The sequence below is a fragment of the Gossypium hirsutum genome, chromosome D05, assembly GCF_007990345.1.
Source record: "Gossypium hirsutum isolate 1008001.06 chromosome D05, Gossypium_hirsutum_v2.1, whole genome shotgun sequence".
Classification (NCBI taxonomy): Eukaryota; Viridiplantae; Streptophyta; class Magnoliopsida; order Malvales; family Malvaceae; genus Gossypium; species Gossypium hirsutum.
The window spans coordinates 50,559,655-50,572,712 of NC_053441.1; the positions used below are offsets into that span (position 1 = coordinate 50,559,655).

Below are 13,058 nucleotides of genomic sequence, written 5' to 3' on the forward strand. Positions count from 1 at the left end.
CAGCATCATCATCGATATTAGCTCTTAACTCTTCGGCCCTATATTTTTCTAATTTTATCAACCGGGGGCTTATTCAATCGTATCGGATTAGTAACTTGAGGCATCACAGGTATTTGAGGAAAATTAGGCGGGGGTGAAGGTTGTTGAGCAGCTGGATTTGTCTGGATATATTGTGTGAACCATTTGTTCATCATCTGGAAGAAGGCTTGTTTAGCCTTTCCCTCGTGGCTACTCATAATCGGCCTAGAATCAGCCGGCGCCACTGCTTAAGTGGGAGCGGGTGCATTACTTTCCACATCATCAGCGACAGCTCGATCGGGATCCATTTACTATACAAAAACATATTTTAATTGTCAGAAATCATCACACTATCGCAGTTTATTTATATGGCATGTATAGCTAGACTCACACGCGCTACGTTAGTCCTAGAACCAACTAAATCGCAGCTCTGATACCAATTAAATGTAACACCCCTAACCTGTATCTGTCACCGAATTAGTGTTACGAGGCATTACCGAACAAAACATAGTTAAACACAATCATTTATTACATTTCATGCACAAATTTATATCTACTTCTTTACAAAATTTTCTAAACTCAATTAGCCTCAATTCTCCTATTCACATAAACCAAATTCGTATATTAGATTCTTACAGCCAACCAAAAATCAATCATGCCTTACTAATCATTTCACATAATCGAACTTTATTTCAATATTTAACCATATCAATAAAACACATAATTAAAACACATGGCTAATTTAAACAAACATGTTTTACTAATTAAATCACATTTGCAAATCATGCTTCGAAATTCAACCATTTCATTACCATCAAATTCATGTCATTCGAATACTTAAAATATATTCCAGCATATATCATTACATTTCATATACTGAGCATATGCCAAAACATCCATTTGCATACATTTATTTCATTAAAAAATTACTAATCATTCTATTTTATAAACCTATGCACATTTACATAGCAAGCCATACTAACCCAGCGAGACACATTATAATCAAAAGATAAATGTCGAAATTTCAGCATTCGGATAATCCCTATATTTTTTGTTCAAGAAGCACTTAACATTTCACAGTTAATTCAATAAACAACAGCAACATATATCATTTAAGTCAATAAGTTTTCCTCCATTTGGATAACAACTAAATTACACAATATAGCAGCATAACAGCATCACAACTGGTCAGTGAAAATCAACACATTTGAACAACATAGTTAGTTAAATAAAACCACATAAATGACAACACATTTGGACAATAAGCATGTAAAATAAGACAAAACATAGGTAACCTACCCTGTTTTGGACATCATTTATACTCCAATTAAACAAGCATTTACACTAGCAAATCGTAGGAAACATGTCCTGATTTGGACAGCTTTGATTTGAAACATTCATACATCATTAATTCACAAATATTTGGACAACAGTAACAACATTCGAATAACATTGATTTGTACAAAAATGGACAGCATTTAAGCACTACTTTGGACAACATTAATATACTAAAAAATGGACAACAATTAAGCATCAATTTGGACATCATTAATATACTAAAAAATGAACAACAATTAAGCCTCAATTTGGACAACATTAATATGCTAAAAAAAATGGACATCATTTAAGCACTAATTTGGACAACATTAATATGCTAAAAAATGGACAGCAATTAAGCACCAATTTGGACAGCATCTTATCATCACACAAACTGAATTGTCCCCATCCATCACACAAGATATACCATTTCCAAGCCAACTCACGTGGCTAGTATTATAATTCAAAACATACCAAAAGCTCATTAGCTTATACATGCCATTTACCATATATACAAAGCTTCAAAAGTACCAACAAGATGATCGATAATGTGATGACGTTTCCCGACGATCCTTGAGTCCGAACTAGCTTCGATAATCTATAAAATAATGAAAAATAAACACAGTAAGCTTTAAAAGCTTAGTAAGCCATATACAAATAAACTTATAATACATGAAGTAAATATAACCAACTCATCAATGAAAAATCATGGTTGATCACATGTATAAATATCACATTCCTCATCTAACTCACTTGTTAATGATTCATAAGCATTACTTACCTTAACCTTTCAATTTTCATATAACATCATACATACCTGAATTGATTACTCATTCTCATATTCATCCACTTCTCAACGTTGCCCGTTGAATTGTTCGGAATTGATAAGGATACTCGGATAGTATATAAAGTTTGTACAATGCCATATCCCAGATATGGTCTTACATGTTATAATATATCGATGCCACTGTCTCAGACAAGGTCTTACACGAAATCATATACGATGCCAATGTCCCAGACATGTTCTTACACAAAATCACACCTCAGAATCCTAATGTCATGACATACGTATCTTATACTATTCCTATGGTTCGTACGGGGATTTTGGATGTCATAATTCGGTTGATACTTTCTTGTATTCAAATATTCAGCATCCAAAGCAATTCAATAACAAATAAACATATATAAATTAATTTAAAGGTATCTATTTTCATATGAACTTACCTCGTATATACGATGAACAGATCGGATCGACTACCAGTCAACTTTCGATTTCCCTCGATTTAAATCTGATTTCTTTCTTTCTTGATCTAGTTGAATTCAAATTTAGCTCATTTAATCACCTATTCATTCAATTTCATTGAAAAATATCTATTTGGACATTTTTGCACTTTAGCCTCTAAAATTTTACATTTATTCAATTTAGTCCCTATTTCATAAAATCACAAATTACACAAAATTTCAATACACCCATGCTTAGCCAAATTGATTAGAGGTCCCTAGCAACCCAAGATTTGCACTTATTTGGCATTTTAACCACTCAATTTACACATTTCTCAATTTAATCCCTATTTGACGTTTTTGTCAAAAATTACTTTACAAAACACATAAAACTATCATCAAGCTTTCATATTTCAACATTAAATGTCAAAGAACACATATATTCAACAATAGAAACTCTCAAAATCTTGAAAAATTTTGAAATTAAAGGTATGGGCTAGCTATATTGAGCTGTAATGATTAGAAAAACATAGAAATCATTAAAAATCGAGCAAAAAATACATACCATGCATAAGGAACTATGGCCGAACCTTTTAAAGCTCCAAAATGGTGGATTCCACTCTTATTTTTGGTTAAGGAAGAAGATGAACGCCAAATTTTAGCTTTTGTTTCATTTAACTTAAGTTATTTATCATTTTACTAAATTAACCTTAATGAAAAACCATCAAATTTCATGATATTATGCCCATTAATGTCCATTCAATTTAATTATGGTTTAATTACAACATAAAGACCTCTTATTTAATATTGTATAGCTATTTAATACCTTTAACAAGTAGAATACAACTTTTTCATTTTACGCGATTAAGTTCTTTTTTTCAAATTGAGCAATTAAACGATAAAATTTGCTCATGAAATTTTCACACATATCAAATAACATGCTTTAAATACTTGAAATAATATTAAAATAATTTTAGGATTTTATATTTTTTGTTTCGAAACCACTGTTTTGATTTAGCTAAAATCGAGCTGTTACGCTCCTATTGCAATAAAGCACCCTATGCTGTTGATCGTTTGCAGGTCCACTATTAAGAGTTGGTTCTGGATTTTTTTTGGGTTTTGTATATTTCTTGAAATTTCTTCGAGTATGTCTTTACTCCGAGGTTTAAAGTTATTCATGTAACTTTATTCAAGAAAAGTAACATGAGTTAACACTATAACAATTTGGTCTTTTGGGTTATAAAACAAGCCACCATTTGTTCCCTTTCGATGTCCTACAAATATGTACAATTCTATTGGTGAGTCCAACTTTCTTGCATCTTTGTCCAATACGTGGGTCGGACGTCCCCAAATCCAATGGGGATTCTTGCCATGTCACAATTCGTATGGGGATTTTGATGCTGCCTTAGTTGGCAGATCATTTAGAATATAGCAAGCCGTTTGTACAACATATCCCCAAAAAGAGACTGACAACTTCGAATAACTTAACATCAAATGTATCGTGTCTAATAAAGTTTGACTTTTTCTCTCTACCACACCATTTTGTTGTGGAGTCCTCGAAGTGGTTAATTGAGATAGAATCCCATTCTCTATGAGGTGCCATAAGAACTCATCAGATAAATATTCCCTACCTTAATTAGACTGAAGTGCCTCTATGGGTAAACCTAGTTGTTTATCCACTTCTGCACGAAACTCTTTGAATTTATTAAAGGTTCACTTTTGTGGTACATTAGGTATACATACTCATATCTGGAATAGTTGATAACTCTTGAAAAGTGTTATATTTAAGGCCTCTAAATAATTAATTGATTGTAATTAAGTGAATACATTTTCATTTTTAGGATATTTTTAGAACATTCCATAACAAAGCTTGGATTGTGATATAATGGTCATTATTTGTTACTTTTATCACTTGGGAGGAAAGTTGTGGTTTTGTGTGAATACAGGTATACGAAGAGAAAGAAGATGAAGATGGAAAATAAAGGAAGTGAAATATTGGCGTGACAAATGGTGAAATTGATTGCCACAGATTTGCCATGGTAATTCTGAGATGACTCAATACTTTATCCACGTCATTGGCAGTAAGCTATGCATGTACTAGAAAACCCAACATGAAAAAGAGGAATGAAAAAAAGTATGCTGAGGTGGGATAGATCTACCCAATAAAAGGAAAAAAGAAGAAGAAAAAAAAGGGAGGAGAATTTGTGTGAGAAAGAGATTAGTGACAACAATTCTCTCTTTGCACAGAGAAAAACTCTATTAGAGGATTTTTGAGAAAGAAAGGGTTGTAGCTATAGAGAGAAGAATACAAATGTGAAGAAGGGGAAGAAAAATCTATCCTAGATTCACGTATGATCGGAAGATAAAAGAGAAGCTGGAATGTAGCGAGAAATCCTTCAGTTCTACCTTTAGCTTTCCTAATTTCTGTGATTCAAACTTTTTTAAATGTTGATGAATGATTTAAATTTGGTGTTTACTTTTCCACCCATGAACTAAATAATTTCTGGGTTGGAGTTATTTGGGTGGATGTTTATCATCTTTAATGCTCATGATTTGAGATTGCCTATATCACTGTTTCATTCGATTTTTGCCTATTTTAAATGCATGCATGCAAGCTCTAGACATAGTTGTTTGTATGCTGTATTCATGGATGTATTTTTAATTTTGAAAAGGTTAAATATACTGGATCTAGAACCGTTTGATGCAAGCGAATATTTGACAGAATATTTTTAGCACGCTAGACATAGATGTTGCGAGTTGTGTAGAGAAGAACGTTCATTGCAGTTATTAATCTAGAGTTCTATAGACATACAATAACTTAGATTTTTAGCTTAAATTCTAGCTATCGAAAGAGGCAGGTTATAGTAGTAACTCTTTGAGCAGTTGATTAGACAATATTTTGCCATGACATTATTTTGATATGAGCATTTCACCTAAATAATTCCAACATTATTCATTCAACAATAGAATTACTCTTGCTTTTTTCTATAATTTGCCACTACATTATATTTTCCATATCAATTCTCTATTTTTAGCATTAAATTACATTAATTCATTATACCAACATTTTATTCAATTTAAGAGTATTTCCTGCTATTTAGTATAGTTAATAGGATTATAATAACTTAATCAATCTCTTACCAATTTTTGATCTATGTGGAGATGATACTTACTCATCACCTTATTACTTGAATTACGTGTACATTTGCACAATTGCATTAGTTATTTCCATGCAGTAAGTTTTTGGCACCATTGTCAGGGATCAACAGCATTGGTGAGAAATTGATTTACTATTATTCTTGTTATTTTTGTTAGAACAATTAATTAGTATTTTATTTGAATTTTTAGGTTTGTACTAGTGTATAAGAAGAAGTATTCAAGATGATACATAGTATTGTTTTGATCCTGTGATTGAAAGGACATTAAGGTGAAGACCGAAAACATTAAGAGAAATGGAAAGGATTATAAATGATCCAATCAGAAAAGGTCAGGTAATCTGAAATGAAAGGAATGATGATATTCCTAGAATCTTAGATGATAGAGATAGACCCATTAGAGAACATGTAGTGCCTACTTTGGGTGATCTAAGTCCAGGAATTGTTAGGCCACATGTTCAAGTTCAAAACTTTGAATTAAAACTAGTAATGTTTTAGATGCTGCATACGGTAGGGCAGCTTAGTGGTTTACCAACTGAAGATCCTAGATTGCACTTGAGACTTTTTCTTGAAGTCTATGACTTATTCAGGTAGCAGGGTGTTCCTGAATATACCCTTAGATTAAAATTATTATTCATGGTTGAATGCATTACCATAAGATACGGTGGCATCTTGGAATGAACTGTGTCAGAGATTTTTGCTTAGGTACAATCCTCCCAACATGAATGCCAAGTTGAGGAATGACATTACATCGTTCAAGCAATCTAAAGATGAGACATTATACGAAGCATGAGAGCATTTTAAGGAATTAATTAGAAAATGCTCGATGCATGGTTTTCAGCATTGAACACAAATAGAAATGTTTTACAATGGATTAAATGCTCATATTCGAATGGTTGTGGATGCATCTCCTAATGGGACGTTGCTTGGCAAATCCTACAATGAAGTATAAAAAATTCTGGAAAGAATAGAAAATAATAATTATCAGTACCCCACTACCAGAGTTGGTACTGGTAGAAGAGTTGTTAGAGCAATAGAACTTGATGCGATTGCATCGTTAATAGCTCAGGTATCATCTTTAACGAATATGATTAAAACTCTGAAAAAACCATCTGCAGTACAGGAGATGAAGGCTGCAGAACTAGCATGTGTATACTATGGAGAAGATCATGTTTTTGATGAATGCCCATCCAATCCAGCCTCTGCATATTACATGAGAAATTTTAATCGTAGCAACAACAATCCCTACTCCAACACTTACAATCCAGGGTGGAAGCAACATCCAAGTTTTAGCTGGAGTAATTAATGAATGGGAAATGTCAACACTGTTAATAGATAGAATGCCGCTTGTGTAACACCTGGACACAGTCAACCAATGCCACGGAGAAATGTGCAACAGAGTTCATCATCTTCAACATAAGCTATGGAAGCTTTATTAAAAGAGTATATGGCTAAGAATGATGCAATTATTTAGAGCCAGACAACTTCCTTAAGAGCTCTAGAGAATCAAGTGGGGCAAATTACCACTGCATTAAGCTCCAGACAATAATGAGCATTGCCTAGTAACACAGAAAGTTCTAGATCTCAAGGAAAAGAACATTGTAAAGCCATAACACTTCAGAGTGGCACTCAGCTACCAAGGGTTGTGAATGATGGCTCATTTGAGGAGGAAAGTTTCGAAGTTCCTGGAATCACAACTTTCAAACCAGAAATGGAACAAGCTACAAAAGATGGGACTAGAAAAAAGCATACAGAAGCAAATTTATCTTGCCGAGCCAATACAAATGCCATGGCAAGGAAACTTCAATAAATGGAAGGAAGGCCACTGCCACCTTTTCCCCAGCGTTTCCAAAATTCGAAACAAGATGCTCAATTCAAGAAATTTCTGGAGGTCTTGAAGCAATTACACATCAATATACCTTTTGTGGAAGCATTGGAACTGTTAGAGTATGCCCAAAGATCAATCATGAGATGGTTGTAATAACATACTTGATTTATCATGTTTATTAATATAAGGCGTTACCATTATTATTTCAGTTTTTTTTCTGTGTGCATAAATAAAATGTTTTATAATAATGTCCTGAGAGTAATATGATTATTCTTAAAAGGTCCTTAGTCAAGTATTATTATTGGATAGGACGAGAATAATGCATTAAGACTAACATGTAGTTGATTGATGATAAAGAGTTGTCATTGATATGGAATGTCAAAATCGATTCATGAATATGTGTGTTAGAAACAACATATTGGACTGACCCATTATGAGTATGTTTCTTGGATTATTATGTAATTGTCACAATATTACTCATAGTGATTACTATGTCTATGATCCTCACACTTGAGATTATCATAATCCCAACATCGTGAGTTGTATATTTTGATATAGTCAAACGTACACCGTAACTGGTTGTTCTATAAAGGCTGATGTTGGATATACCACAATCTATGTAGAGGGATATAGTTGATCGATATAGGATAAGTCCCACATACATAATGAGAGTAATATCTTAGGCCACTTGATTGAGTGAGGCTAGAAATGCATGGCCATGCTCAAATAAGCTGATATGAGATGTCATATTTATTTGTATATCATAGTCTACTTAAGATATCAAGGAACATGGAATGGACTATGCAAGTGTGACTATTCCATGACTTGTGTCCAATCCAGAGATAAAGGACTTAAGGATTATTGCATGAAAAGTTAATCATAAAAGGTTATGTCGAATCATGATTTCTTGTGACTTAGGTAGCAATGATGCATTGCTAGGTGCCACTCATTGTTTGTAACATTGGAATCGTTCTAGTATTACTGCTAGCATTACAAGAACCTACAGGGTCACACCTTATAGTTGAAATGAATGGAATAAAACATAGTTGGTATTGTGTTTGGTTGTCGCTTGAATTAAATTAGTTATAGAATTAATTTAATTGGATAATCAAATATCAAACACATTATGTACAAGGTTGTTGTACGCACAATGAGAACATGATTTTTGTTAGTATATAAATTCAAATAAATATATAGTTTACTGAAATCATTATTATAATTAATGTAATTATAGTTTTCGATTTAAAACATAGTTATATTTATTGAATTTTTAGAAACCTTAAAAATATATATAAAAAAATCATTTTTTCTTTGCTTGGGGTCTAGCAGCCGTCAAAGCAAAATTTTTTCCAAAACAGTTTTGGGGATTCCTTCTATTCATTATCAACTGGGTGGATTACATAGAGGCCGGAGTCACGATAGATTGTGGCTTGGTTCAATAGTAGATCAGATTACTCATTGCTGAGGCATTGTTGTCTGCTTAGAATAAAGATTCGGTAATTTTGAAACCTTTATTTCACCCCAAATCGTTCCTTACACATGGATCCAAGGTTAGGATCACTGAATATTTTATTTTTCCGCTGCGCTATAGAGGTGCCGGCGTTCCAACAAGAACAAATGCCTAGCTATGTGAGATTCATGAAAGATATCCTATACAAGAAGGGAAGGTTAAGGAAGTTCAAAACTATTGCATTTACTAAAGTGCACAGCAATGCTGAAGAACAAACTGCCACCAAAATTAAATGATCCAGGGAGTTTAACTATACCCTGTTCAATTGGAAATGATTATGTAGGCAAAGAATTGTGCGATTTAGGTGCAAGTATCAATCTAATGCATATGTATATTTTTAGGAAACTTGGGATAGGAAAGGCAAGACCTACTACAGTCACACTACAACTAGTTGATAGATCATATGTCCATCTAAAAGGTAAAGTTGAAGATGTACTGGTAAGAGTTGATGAGTTCATCTTTCCAGTAGATTTCATTATTCTGGAATGTGAAGCAGATAAAGAGTTACCTATAATGCTTGGACGAGCTTTCTTAGCAACTGGTAGAACATTGATTGATGTACAAAAATGTGAGTTAACCATGAGAATTAATGACCAACAGTTGACTTTTAATGTGCTTGATGCTTTATAGTGTGCATACCCAGATGAAGAGTGCCATGCTGTAGAATTTGTTGACATTGTAATTCAAGAAGACTTTGCATGACATATGCACAACAATTCTAATGCAGACTATGTCAAATTAAATGAAATAGATATGACTGAAGAATCTGAAGAACTGATGGAAACTCATCAATTTGAAAATGGATGTAGAAGTAGATTTGAATCATTTGATTTATCAAGTCACTCTTTCAACCCTCCTCGCTCATCAATAGAAGATCCAACGATGCTAGATTTGAAGCCATTACCAGTGCATTTGAAGTACGCTTATTTGGGAGAAAACAATACACTATCTGTAGTTATTTTTACCGAGCTTACAACAGACCAGGAGATGCAATTACTGGAGGTCTTAAAGAAATCCAAGAAAGCTTTAGGATGGTCAATTGAGGATATCAAAGGAATTAGTCTAGAAATCCGCATACACAAAATAATACTTGAAGATTGCCATGGCAAATCTATTGAACAGCAAAGGAGACTGAATCCTATCATGAAGGAAGTAGTTAAGAAGGAGATTATGAAATGGTTAGATGCTGAGATTATATACCCAATTTCTGATAGCTCTTGGGTGAGCCTTGTTCAGTGTGTACCCAAGAAAGGAGGAGTCACAGTAGTCAACAATTATAACAATGAACTCATTCTCACATGTACTGTCACAAGTTGGAGAGTTTGTATGGATTATCAAAAGCTCAACAAAGCAACGAAGGACCATTTCCCTTTGCCTTTTATAGATCAGATGTTGGAAAGATTAGAAGGGAAAGCTTGTTACTATTTTTTAGTTGGCTACACAGGGTACAACCAAATTTCCACATCTACTACTGATCAAGAAAAATCTACATTCACCTATCCTTATGGAACATTTGCTTTCAAAAAAATGCCATTTGGGTTATGTAATGCCTCGACAACATTCCAGCGTTGCATGATGGCAATATTTTTTGGCATGGTGGAGAAATTCCTTGAAGTATTCATGGATGATTTCTCGGTGTTTGGTGATACTTTTGAAGATTGCGTAAAAAATTTAGATTCAGTACTTTGCCGATGTCAAGACACAAATCTGGTGTTGAATTGGGAAAAAGGTCACTTCATGGTTTGTGAAGATATTGTTTTGGGCCACAAAATTTCACAGCAAGGAATTGCAATTGACAAATAGAAGTCATTGAAAAGTGTCCACCACCCACTTCAGTGAAATGAATCAAAAGCTTCCTCGGGCATGCTAGATGTTACTGTCACTTTATTAAGGATTTTTTTGAGATATCAAAGCCTCTATGTCAATAGTTGGAACAAAACTGACCATTTCATTTTGATAAGTCATGCTCAAAGGCGGCTGAAGAGTTAAAGGAATGATTAACTACAACACCTATAGTCACTACACCAGATTGGACTCTACCATTGGAACTAATGTGTGATGCAACTGAATTTGCTGTTGGAGCAGTGCTAGGGTAAAGAAAAGGCAATATGTTTCATGCTATATATTATGCCAGTTGCACACTGACCGATTCACAGCTCAATTACACCACCTCGGAGAAAGAATTGTTAGAAGTGGTGTTTGCCTTTGAAAAATTCAGAGCTTATTTAGTGGGCACCAAAGTCACAGTTTGTTTAGACCATTCTACCATCAAATACTTGGTGACGAAAAAAGAGGCCAAACCCAGACTTATTAGATAGATATTACTGCTACAGGAGTTTGATTTGGAAATCAAAGATAGGAAAATATTGAAAATCAAGTGGCTGATCACTTGTCACGACTGAGAGAAGGGAATGAGTATTGTGAGGGTGAAATGATTAAAGATGAATTCCTTGATGAGTAGATATTGTTGGCTATGGCATTGCCATGATATGCTGATATTGTTAACTTTCTAGTCAGTGGGTTGCTGCCACCTATGCTCAATCATCAAGGACAATGTAAATTCCTTAATGATGTCAAATAATATTGCTAGGACGAGCCATTTCTATTCAAGTAGTGTGCAAATCAAGTAATTTGAGGATGTATTCCAGATGATGATTTAAAAGTATCCTGTATCACTGTCATTCTGCATTTTATGGTGGACATTTAAGAGCATGAGAACTGCTGCAAAGGTTCTCCAATCTGGTTTTTATTGGCCCACCATGTTTAAAGATGGTAATGAGTTTTATAAAAATTGTCACCGTTTTCAAAGAACTGGTAACTTATCAAAAAGACACAAGTAGCCGTTGCAAAATATTTTAGAGGTGAAATTATTTGATGTTTGGGGAATTGGTTTCATGGGTCCATTTCAACCATCCTGGGGTAAAATCTATATTCTTGTCGCTGTGGATTATGTCTCCAAATGGGTTGAAGCTATGGATTATGCTCCTTTCATGGGGTATACAGAGGTTCTTTCATTAGTTGTTAAAAAGCATGGGTGGGGAATCTTCTGCCTCAATCCTGATGATGTCCTCCCAAAGATAGTGAAAGAGTTTTATGCCCAAATTACCTCTCCTGACAATGCATTTATATACGTACGTGGCGCATCAGTTCTATTTGATAAGGACTCTATCAATGCTCAAGATGGATTGTCCAAATGTCCTGACGAGCATGCTTACTTTGTGAAGACAATGTCCCTAGAGCATTTGGCCCAGGTTCTCATTGATGTTTGTGTGGAGGGAACACAATGGTCAATATCAAGAAATGACTGGTACACCATCGACAGAATCTCATTGACGCCTTAATGCAAGATTTGGTACCATTTCTTAAAAACTCGTCTCATTCCTTCTACACATAATGCTACAATCTCTAAGGATCGATTATTGCTTCTCCACTCCATAATGGTGGGCCGAAAGATTAATGTTGGAGAAAACATCTTTCATTAGATTCATCATTGTACCTAAAAGAATACTGGCATAATAAATTTCCCCTTACTGATCACTACACTCTGCCAAAGAGTCAAGGTTCCCTTGTCACAAAATGAAGACCACCTTCCTAACAAAAGGGCTATTATTATGCACATTGCACATAAATTGGCTGGAGAGGAAATTCCAAGGCAAACTGGCACATCTCCATCTTCTCCCCTTAGGACTTCTTCTATTGCCCCCTCGACTTCTCACACTGAGTTTAAGCAGCAAATGATTGAAGTTGTAGAAGGTTTGAAACAATAATTTTATGTGTTGGAAAAACATCAGAAAATGCTTGTCATTAATGGCCATCTTTTGGGGATATGTCCACCAACGTGATATTTCCATTTGTAAATCCCTAAACAAGAATTTCTCATGCCCAAAGCCACCATTTCCTGTTTTTCCTAAGGAACTGCTATTGAATCCTGAAGCAGAAGATGAGGAACCTACTACTACCCCCGTGCATATCCAAGACCCAGAGCAAGATGAAGCTAGGGCAAAATCTA

General features: G+C 34.3%; 1 protein-coding gene and 1 non-coding gene across 2 annotated transcripts; one reads left to right on the forward strand and one right to left on the reverse strand.

The window, feature by feature from the left end:
• Positions 1-6,441: 6,441 nt before the first annotated feature.
• Positions 6,442-6,548, reverse strand: LOC121218004 (small nucleolar RNA R71). Its single transcript, XR_005914277.1, has one exon. It is a non-coding gene; the product is annotated as a small nucleolar RNA R71 (small nucleolar RNA).
• Positions 6,549-9,250: 2,702 nt separating this feature from the next.
• LOC107902356 (uncharacterized) lies at positions 9,251-9,679 on the forward strand. The gene has a single exon (XM_016828555.1). It carries the CDS (start codon positions 9,251-9,253, stop codon positions 9,677-9,679), a length of 429 nt encoding a protein of 142 aa, XP_016684044.1.
• The last annotated feature ends 3,379 nt before the right edge of the window (positions 9,680-13,058 follow it).

Bases quoted from the DNA above. Each gene is read 5' to 3' on its own strand.
- LOC107902356 (XM_016828555.1), top strand. From the start codon at position 9,251: ATGCTGAAGAACAAACTGCCACCAAAATTAAATGATCCAGGGAGTTTA.